General features: G+C 44.2%; 2 protein-coding genes across 3 annotated transcripts in view; one reads left to right on the top strand and one right to left on the bottom strand.

Annotated features, from left to right (window-relative positions):
- The window catches only part of BRINP2 (BMP/retinoic acid inducible neural specific 2), a 91,664-nt gene extending 86,405 nt beyond the window's left edge, over positions 1-5,259 (bottom strand). The window contains exon 1 of the mRNA XM_019728423.2: positions 4,496-5,259. The gene's annotated coding sequence lies outside the window, so the exon portion shown is untranslated. The remainder of the gene's footprint in view (positions 1-4,495) is intronic.
- Positions 5,260-11,387: 6,128 nt separating this feature from the next.
- The window catches only part of ASTN1 (astrotactin 1), a 290,332-nt gene continuing 275,389 nt past the window's right edge, over positions 11,388-26,330 (top strand). Inside the window, exon 1 of one of the 2 annotated variants that reach the window (XM_019728222.2) lies at positions 11,388-11,876. In XM_019728222.2, the coding sequence (XP_019583781.2) occupies positions 11,594-11,876 (283 nt within the window). In that variant the 5' untranslated portion in view covers positions 11,388-11,593. The remainder of the gene's footprint in view (positions 11,877-26,330) is intronic. The other variant, XM_019728300.2, reaches the window with a different exon arrangement.

Here is a 26,330-nt window from a genome sequence, read left to right as displayed (position 1 = left end):
GCAGGCTGGGCTCAGTCCTGTGAGGTATCAGACAGCCCGCACCCCATGCTCAGTCAAGCATCCCAGAAATAGCTGCATTTCATGCGAGCTTTAGTAAAAGGAACTGAATGTTGACGATTCCATGCTGTCACCATGTTACTCCATTTTACGTCCATCTGCATCGCAGAGTGACGATTTCAAAGGAAATCAGCCTGCATCCTAATTGGTCAGGTGAGACATTCCCAGGGCAGTCCCCAGTCTGAAGCAAAACTGAGCTGCCTATCTCTTGACTCCCAAAGAGAAGAGGCTTTCACCCACAATCGGTGACCACCCATGCAGGGCCTGGACCTCTACCTTAGCCCCCAAACATGGCCATGTTTATTTGTGAATCAGAAAGAGAAAAGGCATCTGCCCCCCTGTCCAGCTGCATGGTCATTTAACACAGGAAACCAAGGTGACAACAAGGCCTAGGGGAGGCTTTTTAAGAGAAAGTCTGTGTCCCTCAGGACTTGTCCCCAGAGTGAACTCCTGGGGCTGCGCAATCAGAGACACTGGGTTCTTGGGGATTTTCCTCTGGACCTGAGAGCAAATATGCTGTGACTTCAGACAAGTCACTCCAGTCTCAGTGCTTGATAGGGACTTTCTCCATGTGGGAAGGGGGCCACCCAAGCAACCAGTGACATGCAGGGTGAATACATGTCTGAAACCATGTGAAGACCAGTGACTAGAGTGGTTGTGTCACCAGTTCCCTCGCAGGACTGTGGCTTTGCCTGAGCCCCTCTCCAGGGGACCAGGTTCCTGGTCTAGAGCAAAGGTGTGTGGCTGCCCGTTCACAGCCATCTCCTGGTGGTCGGCAACCCTTGGCCCTTCCTTGGAGCTGTCCAGGCTGGTCGATGGCCTGTCCCCTCTGCTGCTCAGCTGAGCAGTCACAGTGCCCCGTGGTACAGCTGCAGGCAATCCCAACCCCACCCCTTCTGCTTTTCTGTGGTCTCCTCCTTTGGGACTGCTACAGCATATGTTTTATTAAAAGGGAAAGAGGAGGCGAGACAAGAGGTTATGGACATGGGCACGCTCAAGAATCTTAAAATTGAAAATCTACTCAGTGCGAAATGCCTAAAGGCTTTGGCATTTTGCTGGCTCCAAGTAAACCCCAATAAGGACATTTGGGTGGGGAAATAGAACTAGAGGAAAAGCAAGGCTCTCTCTTAGGAGTGTCTGATGCTAAAATATGAGAAGATTGCCTCACGTTTTCTTGAATTTTTCTTGCTTTCCCCAATATCTTCATTCAATTTGTTTAATATGCTGTTGATAAGCTCCCTGACCTGGCGCGCTATTTTTCCCATAATGTATGGATTAGGCTTGAGAGTGGGAGGCTAGGTCATTTCTAACTCCTAATGAGATGCCCAACGTTCCCAAGTCCTCTGCCTGGTCTGAGGGCAGCTTCCTCTAGGCCAATAATTAACCCAGATGTGTAGTATTCCCAGAGTCCGAGGGGAGACATGGCACAGGGTAAAACCCCAAGGAAATACACAAGCTTGATATATACAGCCTTTCTACTCTGCTGCTTTTAGCATCTGTCAGCTGGAGTCCTTTCTCCATTTCTCCCTCTCCAAACAAATCCCACCCATCCTCCCTGGCACACCTCAAATCCTCCCTCCTTAGAATACTGACAGCTCTCATTATCTGCACAAATCAATCGTGGACTAATTAGGTCAGCCTCACGAATCTCTCGGATTGAACTGCTGTTTAGAATGTACACTGCCACTTACCTTTTTCCCAGAGGATAGCCTATTTTCCTAACTAGACTGTAAGATCACTGAGGGTAAACGCAAGGTCTTAGAAGACTTTTACCCCTCACCGTCCTTGGGTCAGTGCCAGAGGGGAAGCTCTATGCCACTGCAACCTCCAGTCCCTCTAGAAAACAGAACCACTGAAACAAACCACAGTCATAAAAATTCAACCAGTCCTTTGGAGAAATCGTGGAGCCTGGGGTTGGTTTAGCAGTGGTGAGACCCACACCCCACCCGATAGTTCCCCTTCATTGCTGTCTGACCCAGAGGAAAGCAGTTGGTTTATCTTTCCAAGGTTCTCTGCCCTCGCTTTTCCAAGAAAGAGGCTAAAATCATTCTACCTCTATTTCTTAGGGTAATCAAAGACAAATGAGACAAGAAGCCATGTGAGGATTAATTAGATGAGCTCCCTAAAATGCTCCCAGCATTTTGGGAAGGATGCCATTATAAAATGTAGACAAGGTCTTATTTCAGAGAAAGAGTTGAATCACCAAAAATACACTGCACAATGGGGAAAACAAAACACTAAGTAGGAAACCTCGGCACTAAGCACCCCAGTCAGCAGAAAGTGCCCACGCAGACGTCTCCAGTCCGTCCAGATTACCTCTTGTTTGTGCGCCAGGGAGGGAGTTTGGAGCATCTTCCCGGAGGGAATCTCCTTTATGAGATGTGCTGCTCCCCAGGGGCTAGCCTTTGCCTGGGGAAAGGGGACCAGGAGTTGATGACGCAGGGATCTTCTCTGCCCTCTGGCCTTGCTCAGTAAACAACCTGTTAGGAGGCCAGAAAGTAACACCCAGAGGATGATCTTCAAAGGCCAAAAGGGAGAAGGTGCTCGCCATCCTTGAGACTGGCCCAGAGCTAACAGGGCAGGAACGCTTCTCCCTTCCCAGCCCTTCCCTCCTCTCCTGCTTTCTTCTGTCCACACTGCAGCACACATCACTCCAGGCCGGGAGACAAAGCCGGCCCCATTTTTGATGAGGAGGGAGCAGCCAGGGTCAGGATGCTCTGTCTTCTCCATGGCCGCAGCCAGCTGTCAGACCCTTTGGAGGCAGCTGCCCTCCAGCAAGGAAGACCATAGTCTGACATTTGCTTCCTCTCCCTCGAACATTTCACAGGACCCACGCGCCTCACCTACCCCAGTATGCATCTTCCCCCATAGTAGGCAGCAGCTGTGACACTGGTAAGGTTTCAGGACCATCATGGTAGCTTTGCTTGGTCATGCCCCCAATACTGCAAAGCAACTTATTCTGGCTGAGAGGGAACTCCAAGAGTCCTGCCTTCAACAAATCTCACACACACACACACACACACACACACACACACACACACACACACACGTGTGAAGTGAAGAGGGAACACACACCAACTCCAGCATTACTTAGCTGTTGCCTGATGTCAGCAGACTGCCCCCCAGGGGATTCTGTAAAAAGACTCGAGCTGCTTGGTTAATACTGGCATTGCATGTATTCTAGAGAGCGTGGTCAGCGAGTGTCCCTTCAACATGCCCATGTCTGGAGAACGACAGAGGCAGAAATACTTGGTTGGCAGTCTGCCTTTAACCTCCTGATTGGTCTGTGCTCACATGTTATTGTCCCTGTTGGAGAAGGCCCAGATTGCCCAGCTGTAAGCATGGTCTGTTTGAATTGCTATCCTTTGAACAAAACATTTCTTCCTGCTCAGGGCGTCCGGCTCCGAGGGCTAGCAAGAGCACACACATAGTTCTTTACACAGGGGCCTGTTCAATTATGTTACAGTGCATTAGCTTGCTTATTAGTTGATATTTGGCTTAGGTCTATACAGCCTGGATAAATATGTACCACACAGAGGGACTGCTTGGTGAGGAGAAAACTCCTCTGGGCTGAAACAGCATCTCGCAAGTTCAGACTCCTACGAGAAAGGAACACTTCAGCATCTGGGGCCTGGGCAGAGCTGCACACGCACGGTGGTTGTGTTGGCAGCCCGCTTCCTGCATACAGCTGTGAGCGCAGACAGACACACACGCACCCCACAGGCAGCGTTAGACCGTGTACCCAGATGATCACAAAAGCAGGGAGAGCGATCGCCAGCTAATGTCAGCCTCCTTCCATCACAGCAGTGTGTCTCCAGGGTGTTGCCAGGCTCAACTCCACCAAGGGGCTTCTGCCACCACCCTGGGGACACTCTTTGCAACCCACAGGGTTCACTCTTCAGAATGTTTTTTCTTGGCTGCATGTTCATCCGAGAAAGACACTGACCTCTACAGACATGCCACAGAGCTTCATGGACCTGGGACGATGGACGTATACATGTATCACGTATCACAACCCCACCTCTGTGGGTCCTTCCCAAACAGTGAACCGCGTGCAGTTGAGTGGAGCCTCCGCACCGGTAGGCAAAAGCCCTTGTCATTTCAGTAATTATGCAGCCCAATTGGATTTTCTGAAGCTAATGGGAGTTGCACTAACTTTGAGGACTTAAAAGCAATATAGGTCAGGCAGAGTTCCCAAGCTGTGACAGCCATGCAACACCAGGGAGCAGTAAGAGGGCCATCTCTAGCTAAACCCCAAAGTCCACTGCTCAGCTCCACCAGACAGAAACTGAGACGTGGGATCATTCCCTCCGCCTGCAGCTGCCAGGAACCAGGGCGAGAGGGTTGTAGGGGGGCAAATGATCCCCCCACCAAGGGACACACCGAAAGGACAAGGAGACGGGGATGGAGAAAAATCACCCAAAGCCTGCACCGTTACCTTGAATCCTTGCAAGAGCCCTCCTGGCTGTATCAGCTGCTCCCCAAACCTCCACTGACGGGAAGGAGACTCCTAACAGATCCCAGGTTTTCGTGCAACATTTCCAGTGGCAGCTTTCCAAAGTTTCTACTTCATGATTTCTCGTGGTTCTTTCTCATTTGGGAAAAGCGAATGCCTCCGCTTCAGCGGGTGAGAGGCAAAGGAAGTCTCTTTTCAAATTCTCTTGCTCCCGGCTTGGCCGCTGCCGCCGCCGCGCTACCGCTTGCCGGCTGCCTCCCCACTGAGCAGCCTGGATCCCCGGCACCCGAAGCAGGTTTGAAGTGGGGCTTCGGCGCCGCTGGGCCGGGGAGCACGCGGCGGGGAGAGGGAAGGAAAGTGCAACACCCAGTCGGGGGTGTCCCCTGTCCGTCCGCCGAGGGGAAACCCAAGCTCTTGTCTTGCTTGCAACTCTGAAGGGACTCACCGGCCCTTCCTCTCTCCCGAAGTCAGTGCCTCGCACATGGGCAAAGCCCGTTCCGCCGGCTTCAGTGCCGGCTCGGCTGCCCGCAGCCCTGTCTCTGCGCTGGCGCCTGGCGGCAGGTGCACGTCCCCGGGCCGGTGCAAACGGGCTGCGCCCGCGCTGCGGAGGATCTGTCCAGCTGCTGCCCGCAGCTCCCGAGGCGAGGCGGGCGGATTCCAGCTCCGGCTGCAGCCGCGCGTTCCAGCTCCGACTCTGCGCTCTGCACCTAAGCCGTGTCACCTGCAGACTCAGACACCAGATGAGTGTCTTAAGATAACAATGCTGCCCGGCCTGCCTCTCTTTCTTATGCACGTAGGTTGGCAGCCAATGGGACACAGAGCCACAGTCCCCACAGGCGCCCATTGGCTGGCGGCTTGGCAGGGGGCGGGCTCGGAGCCTCACCGGCTGTGTCCTTTGGTCAGCGGGCAGGCGAGGGACCAGCTCTTTTAACCCCCGCAGCCTGGTAGCAGGGACTTTCTGGCGTGGGTTAGGAAGGTTTGGGTAAATTCCCCGCTGGGGAGTTGGAGAGTGTAAGAAGGCGGAGGACCGGGGAGAAGCCTGGGAGCTGATTACATGTTCTTCTCACCTTCCGGAGTTACAGTGATCATTTGTCCCAGACCATTTTGTGTGCTTGCTTAGCTAGAACTCTCAGAGATAGGGGCCCATCTGACACATTTTCTTAATAATTGGAGTTTTATTCAGTTGTTTTGTGTAGTTTAGCCTCTTGGTCCCAAACGGAAATGAGCCCCCAAGTGAGAAATACTTTGTCACTGTGTGTGTGTGTGTGTGTGTGTGTGTGAGAGAGAGAGAGAGAGAGAGAGAGAGGAAGAGAGAGAGAAGACAGGAGAAACTCAGTAAGAAGAGTGGAGAGAGGACCAGCTAAATCAAGAAACATTCTGTCCCCAAACCAGGATTGTGAAGACAAAGGCAAGAAAAACCCTTGGGGAGAAATTAAGGGGGTGGGGGGGAAATGTCCTGCTTCCAAAAGAGGGAATTGTTTTGCCTGTGGTGTTTCCCTCTGTGTGTCTTCTTTCACTTCCGTGTGTGTCAGGAAGAGGGACTGTGGGCCTCCATTTGGTTTTTAAAGGAAGACCAGAGATTCAGAACAGGACCAGCCTTGTTTCTATGAAGCAGGTGCTGTTGCTGAGCCTGTGAACTGGGGTGTGGGGGGAGAAAGAAATATTGAATCAGTGTGAAATATATTCTTGATGTACTAATGAGGATAGAAAACTGAATTGTGTCTAGCGAGCTAGCATACTGCACTAAATTTCGGCAAGAGCAGGGGAAACTAATAGTTGAAGAAAACTCCAATGCAACAGAAGAACTGGAGGTTGAAGCTGGCAAAGGAATTTAGGAGGTTCCCACTAAATCATGTGGTGAGGGAAATATACAGAGGTGAATACGCAGCCAGAAAGGGAGAGAAGTGTTTTGGTTCAGTTTCTTGAGTGGAGAGCAACATCAAAGATTATTTTGTGTAAAAAAAAAAGAAAAAGAAAAAGAAAAATACAACAGCAAAAAATAAAAGAATGCAGAGGTTTGATGAATGCCAAAGTAATATAAATTAGGATTAGCTAAAAAGCATCAGGGAGCCAGATGTTCTGAATGAATGGGGGGAAATTAGAAATATCCCTTACACACACACCCTGAGTCCCAACCAGGCATCACTTTGGCCTGTAACCCTGTCTCTGTATCTTATACAGGTTTGAAATTCCTTCTCCATACTCTAGGTATCGGTTTACTTAAGCTATAAAATGTGTCAGAGCACAGTCTTCCCAGAGGGTCCCCAGCTCTCCTATTGAATAAAACATGCAAGTGAACCAGTGACAGCCTAAATCTGTTGCTGTCCAACTGCTGAGTTATTTACTTCTGTGCTTCTAAGAGACAGGCCCCCGGAACTTATCCCAGGTGATAAGACACAAGATGTTGAGACTCTTGTAAAATGAGAGAAGGGAGTCGGTAAAGGGAGGGAGTCACTGAACAAATGGTTATCAACCTCAGTGGAAAGAGTTACATTTTCCAAGATCTCTAAAGAGGGAAAAGGGGTGGAGTTGGGAGACAACTTGAAAACAAAACAAAGCACTTGCCTCTGCTTTCTTCTCCTATGGAGTTTGAAGTCCTGGAGAAACATCTAATGAGGTTAAACATTAAAGACTTCTACAGGTGAATTTTTGGTGAATTTTTGCCTGTATATTCATCCATGTGAACAGTGCCCACAAATCGTCCAGAACTTCAGGAAGCTAGTCCCGCCCTTCTCAGTGAAACCATTCTCTCCCCCAGAGATACTATTCTGATTTCTATCATCAAAGATTGATGTTACCTGTTCTTGAATTCCATGAATATAGAATCTTAGACTATACAGTCTTATGTGTCTGGTTTCTTCCATTTATCATTATGGCTATGAGATTCATTTATGTCGTTGTATGTTTGTTTATTTTTTTATTGCTGTGTAGTATTTCATTGCATGACTACACGATGTTTATATATTCTCCTATTGACGCATATTTGGGTTGTTTCTGCTTTTGTCTATTACGAATAAACCTGCTACGAATGTTCTCGTACATGTCTTTTGGTGGACATGCCACAATAATTTATCCTGGGTATACTCCAAAGAGTGTAAATCACTTAATTTTCTTTTGGCTACTACATGGTGGTGGTGGTGGGGGGGGAATCTCATGAAGAAGATTCTAAAGGCTACTTTCTTTCTGAAGTAATTGAATACGGGGATAATGGCAAAAGCAATCAGCAACTAAATGCCTAAAATGTGTCAGATCCTGTATACATAATATCATTTCCTTCTCACAACAATTCTAAAAGGCATGTATTATTGTTTCTACGTTGCTAGTAAGAACATTGAATAATGCTATTTATTGTATCAGGAAGTGGCCTTGCTTCTTAAGGTGGTGTGTGTGTGTGTGTGTGTGTGTGTGTGTGTGTGTATGTGTGTGTGTGTAAGTCCTCCATGAGCAGCACTATGGGAAAAGGAAGCGATGGAAGGTCTCACTGCATAAAAGAGGCTGGATATTGGTCTGCAGAGCTGGGACAAATTGGAGAACAGAGTAGTGCATTCCAGGTGGACAAAATGTGTGGGAAGAGTGAAAATGGAAAATTGGCTTTAATTTGATTGGGATGTGTATGTGTGTTGTGGCGGGGGATGGGGTAGTAAGCAAAACATCTAAGAGACTAAATATGGGATTTGAAGGAGTTTTTCAATTTCCAAACCATGCGTGAACTTTATCCCTTGGAATGGGGGAACCTTTATAATACCATGATGAAAGCAAGATTTCACGAAGATCAACCCGGTTAGTGCCTGCTAGCAGAAGTCCTTTTCTTCTAGAATCTGTCCAGGCCTAGCCTAATATCCAGCCTGCCATGTTTCCCAGAAAATAAGACCGGGTCTTATATTAATTTTTGCTCCAAAAGATGCATTAGGGCTTGTGTGCAGGGGATGTCCTCCTGAAAAATCATGCTTTTTCCAGGAGGGCTTATTTTCTGGTTAGGTCTTGTTTTCGGGGAAACACGGAGCTAGGTATGCAGATATACTTGAATATAGGAAGTTGGCCCTCGGGAGAAAAGTCAGGATTGGAGATAACAGAACCGGATCATTGATAGCGTCTTAGTGAATTTCAATACTTGCGCTTTTGTTATCTGTAGCACCTGGGGTGGGCAGAGATCACTGATCCCATTTCCTTGATGGGGACACTGAAGATAAGAGTGGTCCAGGCTCACCTCCAAATAAGCAAATAACAGAGCTGAGACTTGAATCCAGGCCTGATGTTCCATCACATCATGTTACCTTTGCACAAAGGTAATGATAGAGACGCATGCAAATTTCTTCCAGTCGCATTTAAACGTAAAACATCACACAGCACAATGGTGTGGTTTTTGTGAACTTCTGCCTCTCCCCCAACTCTCGGTAATGACTTCCCTAAGAGGAGGCTAGAGGACCTTGTATGTGTGTTTATAGGAATCCAGTGTACTGGCAAAATACTCTCTTTTTATTTGTACAGTTTTCTTACTCTATCCTTCCATTGAGAAAGAGGTCTGTGAACACTTGAGACACCAACTTCCAACTGTTTCCAACTCAGTACACATTTCACAGGGCCATTTTATCAATGTGTTATTTGATCTTGTAAGTATGAATAAGAAAGCATGTAAAAAATGACTATGGATTGGCAAAGAAAGTTAGATACTGACTCATCAGAAAATCAACCCTAAATAGTTCAGTTGGGTTCTCTAAAATGACTCAAACCCTTCAGAAAATTACAAAGAAAGATTTCAAAATAATAGCAGATAATACGCTACTCAAAAGCAGAAGCCCTTTTTTTCTAGAATCTGTCCAGGCCTAGCCTACTACCCAGCCTGCCATGTTTCCCAGAAAATAAGACCGGGTCTTATATTAATTTTTGCTCCAAAAGATGCATTAGGGCTTATGTTCAGGGGATGTCATCCTGAAAAATCATGCCTTTTTCAGGAGGGCTTATTTTCTGGTTAGGTCTTATTTTCGGGGAAACATGGTAGCCAGGTGTGCAGATGTTTACTGAATGAGTTACTGTGACCCATGAAACTCAATGATTATCATGGCTGCTCCCAGACATACCACATACCGTGTAGTGGAAAGAGCACCAGGCAAGAAATCTTGTGGTCTCCACCCCTTTTTAGAAGATTGCTTTTGGGTAAATCTCCTCAATGTTTCACTGGCCTCAGTTCCCTCACCTGTTAAGCAAGAGACTAGACTAATAGATGAGCTGGTAGTTTCTTGCCGTTTTTCACATTCCAGGACTAAGTATGTTTTCCTGGCATCCATGTTAATTTTTCAATGGCAAACCTTATATAATTAAATTTAATACTGCTTTCTCTGCTAGGGAGAGTAGGAAAAAAGTATCATCATAGAGTCTTTCTTTCCCTCAGTAACTCCTAGGGGAGTAACGAAGATAAGGATGAGTTTTAGAAAGGTCATGAGCTGATAAGTCTTTTTTTTTTTTGCAGGACTTTGCAATGTTACATAGTACTATACCTCTGGGTTAGTGCTCAGATACATCGGATTCAAACTTGTAATAGAGTTTTCTTTTCTTTTTTGTGGCAAACCCATCTTGCACCCCTTAAACGTGACCTTAAATATGGCTGATTTTCTCTATTCCCTTTAATCAACTAGAATACCCTGTGAAATACATGGCAAAAGCTTTTTTCTTTTAAAGGACATGCATTCACATATGGCAATAAATTGACACCAAGTAGAGTAAGAATGAAATTGTTTCCAAAATGGGGGTCCTTTTTAAAAATGGTGGTGTATTAAATTCCTAGAGAGTAGGCATTATGTATAACAGTCTTACAGCATTGAATAAATGACGGTGGAGGGCATACTTCTCAAATAAGTTGTTGGTTATCATGTGAAAGTTGAGTTAAAGATCAGATTCCAGCACACACAAATGCCACTTTCTACCACTTTATTATGTGTTGTTATTGCTTTAAGACAACACTCACTACCCAGCACTAATGGAAACAAAACTTATATGGGCTTTTGTTTTTATGGTTGTTGTTTTTATCCATCCTGTTCCACTCTTGATTGGGTTGTGATCCCAAGAATACTTTTTTTAATGTCTTTTCCACTTGTAAGAGTGCTCAGCAACTTTAGTTTTTCTCGCATTTTCTTCCAGCTCTGTTCTATTTACTGGATTCTCTAAACTTAAAGACTCAGCGTTTCTTTGAGTTAGCTCTACTTTTTAAAAATATCAATCATACCGTTCCCTAAATTGTCTTTATATTGGTTACAACAGATACATTTGTAACAAAAGGAAACAAAGCGGTGGAGAAAAGCTGCAAATAAAAGTTCTGGTCTCCCACTTAACTGTATACAGCTGGTCGGCTTTGGTTTTTGTTGTTCATATCAACCTTTTGATTTATCTATAACTTACATTTTCATTAACTATTTCTGCAAAGTTAGTACAGAGTAAAAAGTACAGATGTGCATTTATCCCAGCTCCTGCTTATCCAGTATATAAATCCAACTAGTGGGTAAAAAAAAAAAGAATGTTATTACCCACAAGACAAGTGGGGGTGAATTTGCACCTACAGAGACCACCCTGCACCATCACCTGCTCTGAGTAAGCAGCTTTTTAGGTGTGTGCCCTTCCCAACCCATCTGGACGATGATGCGAGAGGGAAGATTTTGCAAAGACCAATTTTCTAAAAAATGCTGTGCAGGTGGTTAGTAGCCAAGCGCGTGCTTCTCCTGGGGGGTGACAGGGTGGAGAAGGGCGGCAGCACCAGTAGCCTGCGGGGGCTGACCTGATTCCCTGGAATCCTCGGCTCCCTTCCTCTTTTCTCCCTACGTCCTTCCTTCCCCTTTTCTCCTCTCCCCCTCCCCCTTTCCCTTCCCCTGATAAGCAGCTCCCAGAAACAAAGGACGCGGGCTCTCCAGGCATCAGCGGCTCAGCCCCGCGCACGCACTGGAAGCGGCATCTTGTTCGGGGGACCAGGGATCGCAGGCTGCACGTCCCCTCCCCAACCGCCCCCGCCTCCCTCGCGCGCTCGCTCGCTCGCTCCCCGCTCGCTGCCTCCCCCACCTTCGCAGCGCTGGGAGGAAGGCGCCGGGGCTCAAGATGGCTTTAGCCGGGCTCTGCACCCTGCTCGCTTGCTGCTGGGGGCCGGCAGCGGTGCTGGCCACGGCCACCGGCGACGTGGATCCCTCCAAGGAGCTGGAGTGCAAGCTCAAAAGCATCACGGTGTCGGCACTGCCCTTCCTGCGCGAGAACGACCTAAGCATCATGCACAGCCCCTCGGCCTCCGAGCCCAAGCTCCTCTTCTCCGTGCGCAACGACTTCCCGGGAGAAATGGTCGTGGTGGACGACCTGGAGAACACGGAGCTGCCCTACTTCGTGCTGGGTGAGTCCCTAGGGCGGTCGAGGCGGCCCGAGGCGCTGGCCCTGCGCCCCACCCCCCACCTCGGCTCGCTCCACACACACCCACTGGCCGGCGACCTCCCCTCCCCCACTCCTGCCTGGCTGGATCCGCCCCATTCCAGACCATTCTCCACACGCACTTGCAGGCCAGCACCACCTAGCACCTGACTTCCCCCCGCGTCCCACTTGGATGCTGGGTCCTCAACCTCTCTGTAGCCACCCTGCCTCAAAGGAACAGGTTGCAGGAGTCTCTCTGAAACCCTTCCCAGTTTGACCTCCCAGCTTTCATTCAGCAGCACATGGACAGAGCACTTCTTGTCTGCCACCAGCTCAGCGAACAGAGCCCTGCTCCCTACGCCCTGGCCACATTCTCAGTTCTTTGCCTCACACCCCCTGGACACCCACCTCCACCCATAGTTGCTGGGGGAGTTGGAAACCGGCATCCCGTTGTCACCTTGCCAGGCATGTGCAGGCCGGATTGCACCGGCTGGATCTCTAGGCTTCACTCATTGAGAGCTCTTCATCTGTCACCAGGTTACTGACGCGCGCTCTCTGGCCTTCCTTTAGATTACTCAAGTTTCCTGCACCCCTGGTGTCCATCCTGGCAAGCCCTGCCGCCATGCCTACATAGAACAGCCCCTCATGCAGTCACCTTCACTTCTCCATGTCACCTCACATATCCCTGGATAAAGAAATCATCGAGCAGTAGCCTGTAATTATCTTCTTTGTTCTCATGGCTACCTTAGGTGGGCGTAGGCGTTCCTGCACACCTGGTCTCCCTGAGCGAGACTTCCTTCCTTCCTTCCTTCCTTCCTTCCTTCCTTCCTTCCTTCCTTGCTTCCTTGCTTCCTTCTTTCCTTTGTTTACATCTCTCTTGGTGCTCCTATTTTCATTTTCTTAGGCCATGAAACTCCTTCAGGCACTGGAAACTCTACGTCACTTTTAATCCCCCCTCCCCCTTTTCCATAACCAAGCTGTAAAGATACTATGGTCCTGCTCCAGCGTCTCACAAAGCTCCACAGCTTCATGTGACGTCCTTAACCAAAATTCCCCTCACTTTTCCATGGGCGGGTGTACCTTTCACCGTGCTGTGCACGCCCTGCCCATGCCATCCATTTCTTTAGTGATGCTGTAAGGCATTCTTATTTTGCCCAGGAGAGAATTCAAAGATAATCACAAGTCTCTAGATCCAAGAAAAAAACCAATGTCCAGAGGCTGCTTCATCTACTCGGTGCCCCAGCAACTAGAACTCGCGTGGCAGGAGCATGGCTTCCTTCCTGACGGCCACATGTAGGTGAGGGCCTCGAGTGGGATGTTATCTAACATCTCCTCATGCTCTTCACAAGACACATCTTCACACAAAAACTTTAACAAGTAGAAGAGTAAATCCCCATTCTCCACCCCTATGGAAAAGCAATTTCAAAAATTGTCTCGTCTTTTGAAAAGTTGTTTTTCAGTTCCCGGAGTGCAGCTCAGACAACCCCACTAAACCCAACCTACACTCTTAATGGCATTATTTTTTGTATGAAAAATGTACTAATAACATAATAAGAACAGAGGGCTGAGTGGGAGTGGGAACCCTGTCGATATGCTGCTCATTAAAGCACAATTGCCGGGTTATTCAGTGGATGTACATTTCTTGTTGAAGTCACGCTGATGTGTGTTGTGCATAAGAACGTGTATCGGGAATTGTGTGTTTTTAAAGAGCCTGTTTTGGGCTCCACATGCAGTGTTTACGGTGCATGAAGAGGGACATGTGTAGTACATGGAAACAGGGAGATTGGACTAGCAGGTATTCAACATTCCACTTCCTTTTTTGCAGAATCCCAAAGCCAAGGGCCTAAAGCCATGATGGGACTACTGGGATCCAATGTGCCCAGCAAAACTCCAGAGGTTAAGAAGGGGTTTTCTGCCCCTCTGTGCAAAGCGGCCCACTGCAGCACCCTGCTGGGGTTGCTATGGTAACCTCTTGCAACTTGGTATTTACACACAGAGCAGACTCACTCTCTCACTCTAGGGCCAGCTGCATTGATCGTCCCAGGCCAGTCAACAGGGTATGTTCGGAACCAGAGATGAGGTGGGACCTGTCCCTTCTGGCCCAGTATTCCCAGGGGGAATATGTGTGAATCTCTGCTTGGGTGGCAGAGGAGAACTGGGCAGAAAGGGAGAGGAGTCCAGCTTCATGGAGGGTAGACTCAAGTGCAGTTGCTTTTGAAGTTAACTTTTGTGGTCCTGGGTCTTGTCACTCTTAGCCAGTAGTAAGGGCTGAAATCACTTTGATTTAGAGCTTTCCCTACTGTTATCTCTGGAACCTAGTTTGCTTAAGTCATCATCTGGAGGAGTCTGAATTCGTCAGTCCTGGGAATTTACTGGGCATTCACTTGCTGGGCACCACCGTGTTTCCCCGAAAATAAGGCCTAGCTGGACAATCAGCTCTAGTGGATCTTTTGGAGCAAAAATTAGTATAAGACCCAGTATTATATTATATATTATTATATTATATTATATTATATTATACTATATCATATCATATCACATTATATCATATCATATCATATCATATCATATCATATCATATCATATCATATCATATCATGTTATATTATACCCAGACTTACATTATAGTAAAATAAGACTGGGTCTTATATTAATTTTTGCTCCAAAAGACACATTAGAGCTGATTGTCCAGCTAGGCCTTATTTTCCGGGAAACACAGTATTACGATACAGAAGTTAAAAAAAGTGAAAGATTTCCTGCCCTCAGGTCTTTTCTAGTCGATGGAAACACAGACTGAGATACTGTAATAGCTGTACGTCATAGCACCTGGTTGCGTGGTATCATATTAAGGTGTGCAGGAATGCTGAGGAGGAGGTACTGCATGATAAGATCAGACTCCATGAAGACATGGGCTTCACTATGGGTCTTGACCCAAATCAGAGCCTTTGGTTTCCATTTGTCTCCAGGGTCAAGTTCTGTCACTTCAGTGAGTCAAACAAGGGTCTTCTCCTTCTGAATGAAGCCAGCTTCTTCAGCATCTTATCCTTGCAAGCCTGCTGTGGCCTTTCACGACTCTTTCAAGACTTTGTACATGCTGTTCCCTAGAATGTTCTTTCTGCCTTCTCCACTTGAATGTTCTAGAATGTTCTTCCTATTATCTCCACTTGAATGTTCTAGAATGTTCTTCCCACATTCTCCACTTGGCAGTCAGTCATCCCTCCTTCCTTCTAAATCCTGCATGCATGTCACCTCTCCTGAAGCCTTCCCTACCCTCACAAGGCAGTCTGAGTCCATCCCACTTCTGTGCCCTTTGTGTCGAGTAAAAAAACACAACATGAATGAAATTAAAGATTAGTTTTGTCTTGGCCTAAGAAAAGGGAAGCAATTTGACATTGTGGACGAAAGATGAGCAAAGGACGGTAGTGGGGGTGAACATGGGAATGGCATGTGCATGGCACAGTACGGATGGAGATGAGCCTGTGGTATGAGAGTTGGACGGGACTGCGCCTGGCTCTGTAGAGTGGGTAACAGTTCTCCACTTAAAAGCCAGCCAGGAGACGGTTGACTTGACACAGGAAAGGGTGCAGCGTGACTTCCAGAGTCTCTCTCGGCCATCATAGTTGCCCATTTTGCTTGTAGGGAATCCTGAGGAACAATGGAAGGGGTGATAGTATCTCCTGTTCTCTGAGGTAGGGTTTGCAAATTGTGGTGCAGGGGGCAGATGCGACTTTCAGTTACATTTTGTTTAGCTACATAATTTTAAAATGTTTTGAATTTGAATGTTCTTAGTCAGACATGCCATCTTTAGATGGCTATGCTTCCCACAAATACTGATTGTACTGTGGCCAAAACTTGTCATTATGGCATTTATCTGACAACTCTAAGTCACGTAATCTAAACCCCTGTGTTCAGAAGTGTTGTAAAACTCTCTGTGATATCGCAAAAGAACTGTAATTTCTAATTTAAGACATTTAGATATTATGACTCTCTCTGGAGAATATGAAAGGTTTGCCAAATTAGTCAATTAAAATTTCATATCTCAACTATAATTTTGTATCTCAGCTTTCAAAACAGTAGACATTTCCTGTTTCGGAGCCATGTTTGATTTGGAGACAACTGGTTAACCTGCAGTGTGGCTTCCACACTCGAGTGTGGTTTTCCGTGCTGTGAACGGACCATATTTATCAGTCTCATTACTCTTTGAAGGTGATACGCCTCTGTCTCAGACCCAACTATTGAGCTTGTGCATGTGTGAAACATAGTAAAAAGATGTTTCTCTTGTGCCTTGGAGTTTAGCTTTAGTTGTTATGGCTTTTGATTGAAGAAGGTAGTCCTGAAGATAAATCAACCAGCCTGCAGAGATGTGGTGAGTCCCACAAGCAAGGTGCCGTTTAAAGTGCATGGAGCAGTCCAGTGTGCTGGTTAAAAGAACAGGCTTTGAAGACAGATCTGGTATCAACTTCTAGCTTTCCAACAGTGGAGACAAGTAAGGATCGGAGAAGTTAAATAACTTACTCAGGGGTCGCACAGCTGACAGTTGATGGATCCATCACTCAAACTCAGGTCAATATAACATTTAAGCCTTCTCTGTTAGTTACTATTTTAAATGCCTTCAAGTTTTTTCAACACCTGTTCTTCCTCGCCGGATAAAAGGAGCCCTGGCAATGGTTAGACTAGGGATAGCACGCTCACCTAGTTTGTATAGAGGAATCCTTTATGGTTCTATGTACATATCTTTGGAATCTCCTGGCCCACTGAGTGATTGCTGACACAAGCCTTAATACAGAAGGTGAACTACATCGAGAAATATTTACCTAAGTTGGTTTACTTCCCTAAGCACCATTGAGGGATTCTTATTTTATTCATAGGTTCCAGGTTTGGGTAGCCATGTTCCATGGTGTGTTATGGCACCCACAGTCATGACGAACATGGTGGGGTACATGGGGATGAAGCTGACATGTCCTGTGCTCTTCTTAGAAGGGCCCCACTGGAATGCAAATTGGGAATCCAGAGAGAATATTCCACTGTCAAAGGGAGCCACCCAGAAGTGCCGTGGTTCCAGCTCCTTTCCCAAGGTCACTGACCTTTGTATTCGGTGGTCTTGTGCTTAGAATCCACGGTCAGGGCCCAGTGTAGCTGCTAGAGCAGCAGTTAGCGAGCTTGTCGACTGGCTTCAAATGTAGTATTGGACATAATGTTTTACTTATTGGTGAGCTTTCGGCTAACAGGACACATCCCTGCCCCTTTTCACATATCTCTCCATCTCTCCGTAGGAGAAGAAACTTTAACATGTGTTTCCTTTAAAGTGTGTTTCTTTTCCCTCCTTTGGCTCTTTTGCTACAGTGAGCAGCTTAGGTGAATAGTAAACCTATTTGTACAGAGCGCCCTCCCATCTAAGACATGGGAGGATGAATGGGAGCCGGGTTAAGGTAGGGTCTTCAACGCTTATAGGACTCATGCGAGCAGAATGCACTAATTTATGGTATTGAGAGCACTGCTATTTTATTGTTTCTCTACGGAAATATAGACTTTTTTACATCAGAGAAATTTTGAATGCAAGAGTGAGACATTTTACATCACTTCAAATGTTCTGCTAGGTATATGCGCATGGCTTGAATTCAAGTCATGGGAGTTTTTGAAGGAAAAATAAAATACAAGCTTAATTTCTTTATTCATTTTTGGAGGAAAGATTGAGGTCTTGATTTATAGAACTTATATCTTCCTCTCTCCCTCCCTTTTCCTTCCTTCCTCCCTTCCTTCCTTCCTTCCTTCCTTCCTTCCTTCCTTCCTTCCTTCCTTCCTTCTTTCCTTCTTTATTCCTTTCTTTTTAGGAATGTAATTAAACCCAGAAGACTAGTAGTTTCTCATATTAAGAGATTATGAGAGCAGAACTTGGTACCTTTTCAGCAGGAAAATGCCAAGTCTTTATTTCTTCACTTTTATACCAAGTTCAAATACATGGCACACAGATGGCAGAAAAAGCTCTATTCTGAGCAAGTTAATCTCCCAGGACAAGTTAAGGCCTATGGTAATTTCTAATGTACCACAATTTGGCATCTATCACCAATTTTTAAATTACAAATAGGAAAGTCGTTATTTTATTTTTTAATTGCATACGGTTTAAAACTTTGAAGAAAAAACAAAGTACCTCTTTTGATCCCTCGGTTTCCTAGGAACAAAATTTGGAAACATTAAATTGTTGCTAATGGTAATCTAAATTGACATAACAACTTTTGTAAAACAATTTGGTATTTTAAGTGAAGTTGAAAATATGCATGCCTCACGACCCAGCAAGTCCACTTCTAGGTATCTAGTACACGGAAATTCTTACGCGTATACACAAGAATATTTCTAGCAACATTGCTGATCATAACAAAACCTGTAAGCAACCCAGTGTCCATTAGCTGGAAGCTAGATGTGTACACTGTCATCCCATTGAATGTTTTCTAGCCATGAAAATAAATGAATTGTAGCTACTTGTACCAACATAGATGTAGCTCACAGATGTAATGTTAAGTGAAAATAAGGCACTAGTTGAAAAATACATACAGTTCACTTTATTATATTAAACTCAAAATAACAAGGTATCATTCAAGGATACATACAGATATGGTTAAATATTTATGAAAAGCAAGGAAACAGAAAGCACAAAATAAAGGTGGGTGTTAACCTCTGGTGGAAAGAGATTGTAATGTGGAGGGAGAGGGAAAGAAGAGGGGTTTCAAGCATTCTGGCAGTACTTGACTTGTGTTTTTCTTCCTTTGTAAAAAATTAACATAATTATTTATAGTAGTTTTAGATTTACAGAAAAGTTGTGAAAGTGGTACAGAGACTTCCCATATACCCTACCCCTAGAGTCTCCTGTAATAAACATCTTACATTAGTGTGATATATTTGTTACAATTAAAGAGCCAATATTCATACATTACTATTAACTGAAGTCCACATTTTATTCAGACTTCCTTAGTTGTTACCTAATATCATTTTTCTGTTCCAAGATCCCATCCAGTACACGATAGTACAGTTAGTCATCACCTCTCCTTCAGCTCTTCTTGGCTGAGACAGTTTCTCAGACTTTTTTTTTTTTTTTGATGACCTTGACAATATTGAGGTGAACCAGTCAGAAATTAAAGTTGCTCTTTTTGCGCCTTTCCATACTTACTCTTTGAAGGAAGTCACTATGCGTAGTCTGTACCAAAGGACTGGGGAGGTATGGTCCACCTTTTTGAAAGCCGAGTACCCACATAAATTATTGTGAATTATTCTACGTGAGAGAATTGTCTCTTATCTACCATTAATTTAGTTATTCAATCTTTTATTTATATCATATGGACTTATGAATATTTATTTTATGCTTTGGTTTGTACTCCAATACTACTTTATTGATTTTATTGCTCAAATTGCCCAGCTTTGGCTAATGGGGTGCTTTCAGTTGGCTTCTGTGTCCCTTTGACATACCCCATCACTGTGGGTTTTTGTTCTGTTTTTGTTTTTTGAGCACTTTGTTACTTTTTGTCACAAGATGTTCCAGGCTCATTTTGTATGTTGCCTGACCCCAACTGAGAGTCACCTGTGTGTCCAAGGAGCCCTGATTCTTCTCTTTGGAGAATGGTATTAGGAACCAGATCTAGGCACTATGTGTGTTTATTTATATTGGGGTGTTGCTTCGAGACGCGCTCTGCTGATAGAGCAAAGACGTGTATCTGTGTATATTAACTTCGTATGTATACATATATTTATAAATATTTCTATATATACCCAACTGTACATATATTAAGCTAAGCACGAGTTCATACTGATGTCTCCAGCTCTAATCCATTATCTAATTATCATACCTAATTACCATTATCTACTGCATGGATTATTCTAACCTCCTCCCCTTGCTCAGCCCACCCCAACAGTGAGAAATCTGGTTCCCACTCTCTTCCATCTATTTATTTATTCACTTGTTCAACTGCACTGTGCGTCTATAGCAGTGTCGGAATTGTTTACCCATTCTCCCATGGGCAAAAACTTTATCAATTAGAGTACAATTCTTATGTACGGTCACGTGCCACTTAGCAATGGGCATATATTCTGAGAAATGTGTTGTTAGGTGATTTAGTCATTGTGTGACTGTCATAGAGTGCTTGTACACAAAACTAGATCGTACAGCCTACTACACACCTAGGCCATATGGTATGTCCCAGTACTCTATTAAGGAGGAAAAATAATTTTCCCTCTACCCTTCTGGGTTCTTAGCTGAGACATTTCTGTGATAAAAGACAGATGAACAGGAGAAAACCCAACAAGTTTAATAACGTGTACTTCCCGTGAGCACTATATTTTTGAGATCCACTCATGTCACTATGTGCAAATATAGCCCAACACTGTCCAGCTGAGCTTTCTGCAATAATAATGTTCTGTCTGCCTTATCCCACGTGGTAATCCCTAGCCACACGTGGCCCTTCCGCATTGAAATGTAGTTGGTGCAACTGAGGCACAGAACTATTATTTTAAAACAATTTTAATTCATTTACATTTAAATAATCTCATGTGGCTAGTGGTTACCATATCACATAGTGCATATATAGAATATTTCCATCATGGCAAAAAGTTTATTGGCAGCACAGGTCTAGCACATTGATTTTGACTGCTGCAGAGGACTCCAGGGTAGGCGTCCGCCATATTTTACCAGCCCTTTCGATGGTGGACGCTCAGGTGGCTCCTGGTTCCTCGTCACTATAAGTAATGCTGCAGTGATCACCTTTGTGTGTATTTCCTCAAGACTATTGTTAAAATTTCTCTAGAATAGAGAAGCAGCAGTAGAATTGCTAGCTCGTAAAAATTATGTATACTCAGTTTGACTCAAGACTTTCAAATTGTGCTCAGTTTTCACACTCATCCATAGCATTTGAGGGTCCTTGTGTCCCCTCAGGGGACACTTGTCTTTATCCACTTTTCAAGTATTTGTCAATCCACTAAATATAAAGTGATATATCATTTTGTACTTTTAGAAACACTTTAAATACTAAGGAGGTCTCCCCTTTGACTGTAGTATGAGTTACAAGTACCCCTCCCTCCCCAAGACTGTTCTGCGTCTCTTGATTTTGCCTATTATTTTGTTTAGTTGGTTGGTTGGTCGTTGTCCAAAAGCTTTTGAATTTTAAGTAATTTAAGTTACCAATTATTTAATTTTGGCTTCCACACCTTACGTCTCAGATGGGAAGTTCTTCTTCCCAACTAAGACAATAAAAGGATTTTTAAGATAATAAAAGGCTTTAAGATAATAAAAGGATTCACCAGTTTTTCTTCTCATATTGTAATGGCTTCATTCTTTGCATTTAAATATTTGTTATATTTTGAACTGATTCTGGTATATGCTATGAGATATAACCTTATTCATATGTACTGTATGAATTGTCAACTTTAGCTCCTCAGAAGTCTCAGTGCAGTTTATTAAATAGTTTGTGATTTCCACTCTGATTTGAGATGTCACCTTCACCATATATTAAATTCCTTAATACATTTAGGTCTACTTGAATTTCTGTCATTCTTTATTACTACATATACCTCGTCCTGTGCCCATCCATATTGTTTTAATTATTGAGGCTTTGTAGTCTGTTGTAATATTTGGTAGGATTAGTTGCCCTTTGCTACTATTCTTTTTCAGAGTTCTCCTAGCCATTTTTTTTTCATATACACTTAAAAAGAAGCTTGTCTAGTTCTAATGAAAACAAAATAAGCCTCTAAATAAAACAAAACAAAAAACCAAGGATAACAAAATCTAGTGATATTTTTGTTTGAAATCCTGTTAAAATTTTAAATTAACTGAGGAAGAACTAAATCCTTATGATGTTGAATTTTTCTATTTAAGAATTTGGTATTTTTGTATTTGTTCAAGTCTTTTAATCTGCCCATTAGTAGAGTTTTAAATATTTTATTTTTTTTCGTTTTCCCTCATAGAGTCTTATATATTTCTTGCTAGATTTACTTCTAGGTATTCTATCTTTTTGTGCTTCTTTAAAGGTGTACTTTCTCTTTATACATATGTTCTAAATGATTACAGTTTGTATATGTGAAAGCTATTAATGTTTGTGTGTTAATCCCCCCCACCCCACTAGCCTACTGAATTCTCTAGCTATAGATGTGTTTCAGTTGGTTCTCTTGGCTATTTTCATCGTGCAGACATATTATATGCAAATACCGAGCATTTCAGATCTTGCTCTCTGGATTTTATACTCTTAATTTCATTCTCTTTTCTAACTACACTGGTAGTAACTCCAGTACCAGGTCAACTAAGAATGTGATAGTATGAATTCTTCTCTTTTCCTGGCTTTAATGGGAACGACCTTGCTGTCTTGCCATCATGTTAATGGATTTTGGGTTAAGATAGATAAAAATGATCCTGTTAAGGAAGAATTGAGTGGTTCTTTTCCTTATAAAAATTATTTTTTTTTTTGAAAGTTAATTTTTTTTTTTTTTAGTATTTATAATTATATGATTTTTCTCCTTAGATTTATTAAAAGGGAATCTAAAATCTATAGATTTTCTAATATTGAACTTTGCATTCCTGAAACCACCCTTACCTGGTAATTGACAAGTTATTCCTTTAATATTCTGTTGGATTCTGTTTTATTATTAAGGATAATTTGTATATTCTTATTTCTGAGCGAGGTTGGCGTTAGATTCTCTCTGTCTGTCTGTCTCTAATCTTTCTCAGGATTTGGTATCAATTTTGCATTTACTTCATAAAAATGATTTCAAGTTTTCTTTCTTTGTTTGCTCTAGAACAATTTAAATAGCATTGAGATTATCTACAGAGCCTGTTATCACAGCCCCTGCACTACCCAGTGTGGTGATGGAATGGCTGAATTAAGAACTGGTTCCTTTATGAGTAAATAATGAACAAGTAAATCAGACAGGATAATAGGACATTGTTTCCAGAGAAAATGGTCTAAGCTGAGATGAAAGGATGGTGGGACTTAGTCTGGTAACCATGGGGGTTCTGAGTTTTGGTGATGAATTATGAGCTCTCACCTGAGGAAGCAGGAATCAGATAGTGTAAAACCCAAAATGGGGAAAAGGATGTGCAGCATAGAAATATTTGGCACCTGTGTCAAAGTTGAGAGCCTTTGGTGGAGGGGTCATGAAGCTATGGATGTAATCCATGGAAGTGCCCAGTGAAAATCTTTTGCTGCTGCCTGTTTCTAAGTGACTTTTGTGGTTCTAAGTAGTGAGGGAAATGCATAGCGAATGTGCCATATGTCATATCCCCCTTCGTAATGAAACTTGTGAGCATGGAGCATCAGCTGGGGTTGTCAGGACAGGTCTGTGCACCTTTGGTGGCCTTGACTGCTGGCCTCAGATTATCCTGTTCTCTCATGGATACCTAATTTCCCTCCAAATTCTGAGAATTAAAATTCTCTCTCCTTTCTTTTTCCCCGTCATGATCTCCTCCTGTGCCTTCACCTTATTCTCTTGCCCATGTCCCCTCTCCTGTCCTTTCCAGTGTTCTCTGCGTGGCTCTTTTCAGTCTGTACAATCAGGGCTAGGACGTGAAAGGGTGTCGTGGCGAAGGGTAGCTACTTGATTGAAAAGTTCCCTCTGCACACGTTCTCAGCATGTCCCCCAAGCACGTGGGAGGGGTGGCCATTCCCTGTATTCTTCACGGATGCATCTGTACCAAGTGTTCTTCGCCTCAGGACGATGTGGGGGCTCCAGAATCCATCAAGTAGAACATGTATGCGTGAGTGCAGTCTTCTGGCAGGCAAATCCATAGCTTAAATGAGGTTTTTAAAGAGGTACTGTGAGTAGGAAAGACGTTAACCTTCTGGAACAAACGGACCTTTAAAAAGTGACTTCAACAAGAAAAGTTTATTCTTTCTCAGATGCCAGTTCCACGGGGAGTGGAAGGGCTGTTGTTCAGAAATCCAGGATCCTTCCATCTTGCTTTGTCCTCTGCTGCACAGAAAGCAGGTTCCCCAGGGGCCCAGTTCCTCACCTCACAGGAAGAAAAAGGCCAAAGGTCCAGGGTGATGATTTTCCTTTTATATAAGCAAGGGAGACAAAAACTGCACACATCCCATCTACCCCCATGCCATTGGCGAGAACATTGTCACATGCCCCAAATCTGGGCAGGTGACACTGGGAAATGCAGTCTCAGCTGGGTGGTCACGTGCTCAACTTAAATTCTAAAAAGAGAGAGAGAGAGAGAGAGGAGGAAGAAGAAACAAGAGAAAGAAAGAAGGAAAGGAGAGAGGGAAGAAAGCAGGGAGGGAGGGAAAGAGGGAAGGAAGAATAGATTTTTTTTTTCAATAGCTGGCCTTGTCACGGGGACTTTTAAAAAGTTAAGAACCATTCATCTAGACCCGTACAATTCCATTCTCCTTGCAGAAAACACCTCCTTTTTGGAAGTGTGCATCTTTAGCTTTGTCACCTTGTGCCCCTCCCAACTGCCTCCATTGTCAGCTTCTGGGCCACTTACCAATATGCTTGATATACTTGGCACCACCCCTCTGTTTTTTCTCCCTAATGCATCTCCTGCCTTTACCCAAGAATGTTTCATTAACTGTGCTGAGATCTGAGTGTGAATTCTCCCCTTTGTGGGGATTAGAGGTCCTAGAAATACCTGGGTTCTATCCTGGTTGGGTCCTAAACGCTGCTCATTCATTCATTTATTGTCCTCGATCACCCTCTCCTCTCACTGCCCCAGGGGACTACTCAAACCTTTAGTAAGATAGTTAATCTCCTAACTTAATTTCTACATCTTCACACTGTGCATAAGACCTAGCCTCATACTTTATACCTAAAAATTGGGGCTATCAGGCATAATTTCTGTACGCCTCACCTCTCAAACTTGTAGACCTCCTCTTACCTTCACGCTTAACTTTTCATCTCCAACTGCCAATCCTTTTTAAAAAGTCCATAATGTATTTTTAACCCAGTGTATTCAAAATAGGGTCATTTTAATATATAATCAATATGTAATTACTAATGACATGTTTTACATTCTTTTTTTGTTCTAAGTCTTCTAAATCCAGTGTGTATTTTACACTTCCAGCATATCTCACCTGGATGAGCTATATTTCAAGTACTCAGTAGCCACACGTGGCTAGAGGCTGCTGTAAGGGTTGGATTGCAAGGGGCTGATAAGCAGTTGTAAAGAAACTTCCCAGTGCGTAGAAGCTACAGCTAAGACCTAGGTAGCTTAAAATTGCTCGTGGCAACTTGCCTAGTTTTTTGAGGCTGAGTTCAGTGCCTTTTAGAGAGGAAGTACTCAAAGTTGATTTTTCTAATTGAGTTATTTTTATTTTTTTCCATTGAGTCCTCATACTTGTTTTCTGTCAGTATGGTCGGCATACCTCATTGTAGCAGTGAAACGATTCATCCCTTTTACTTTGTTTCTCAAAAATGAATGATGTTTTAAGCATGTGTTTTCATAAGATTCGCCAGAATTTTCCATCGCACCATTGCATGTTTTGTTTTTTCTGCCCATACTTTTTGAGTAGCTGCTAAGTACTGGTCATGTAGCAGGCTCTCTGGATGCAATGAGAAATAAAAGAGACACAATCGTGTCTTCACAGAACCAAGACTTTTGTCTCTTCTGGGACCTCACTGGATGTATCATATCTCGCATCTAGAGCTTGACATTTTCTTTCCCCTTCTTTGTCCTACGTCTTTCCCTTCAGCCTATAGATATAATCATGTTTCTCCTATCTTAAAAGAAAACCCACGTACTTGTGGGTCTTCTTAATGAGCACCTTCTCTGTCTCTGTTCGCAGTGGCTTGTGGCTTCTTCTCTGCTTCGTTGCACTGAGATGGCCACTGACCCCAATGTTAAGTCGGAGGAATAAATACTCTTCTGTCCTCATCTTGCTGGCCCGTGTTTGCATTTGCCACGGCTGATCTTCCCTGAAATTGTGTCCTCCTTTTCTTGGGAAATGCACAACCTGTGTATAGGGAAGAAGGTACTTTGTAAAACGGAAAGAAATCCAGTGTGGCCAGGGCATAGAAGTAGAAAGAGTCCTCCCCATGTTAGATGGTGGCACCTTCAGAAGCCTCGTTGCATTGACTCCCAGGACCCACTGGTGAACGCTCATGATTCTGAGCAATGGGGAAAGATTCTCCAGGATGCGGTTCCTGTTTCTCTAGCACCTTCTCAAATTAACCTCATGTGAGTTGGGACTGTTGCATTGCTCGGAAGAGAAAACTTAACTTGAACTGCATATAAATGACAAAGGGGATTCGTAGACTCAGGTCAACGACAGTGGCAATTGGGCTTACTTTTTTCAGGGCTCCAACTGTGTGTCTTTGCCGTTGTCATGGCCTCCTCTGTGTATAAGCTGTATCCTTAGAATGGTAGTATGATCACTGCAGTTCTGGGTACCACATCCACATGGGAAATGTCCAGAGGAAGTCGGGATTGCTTCTGAGAGCGCTCTCATGGGGAAAAGATGCT

This window comes from Rhinolophus sinicus, linkage group LG17, assembly GCF_036562045.2.
Source record: "Rhinolophus sinicus isolate RSC01 linkage group LG17, ASM3656204v1, whole genome shotgun sequence".
Taxonomy (NCBI): domain Eukaryota; kingdom Metazoa; phylum Chordata; class Mammalia; order Chiroptera; family Rhinolophidae; genus Rhinolophus; species Rhinolophus sinicus.
This window is presented reverse-complemented; position numbering and strand designations above follow the sequence as displayed.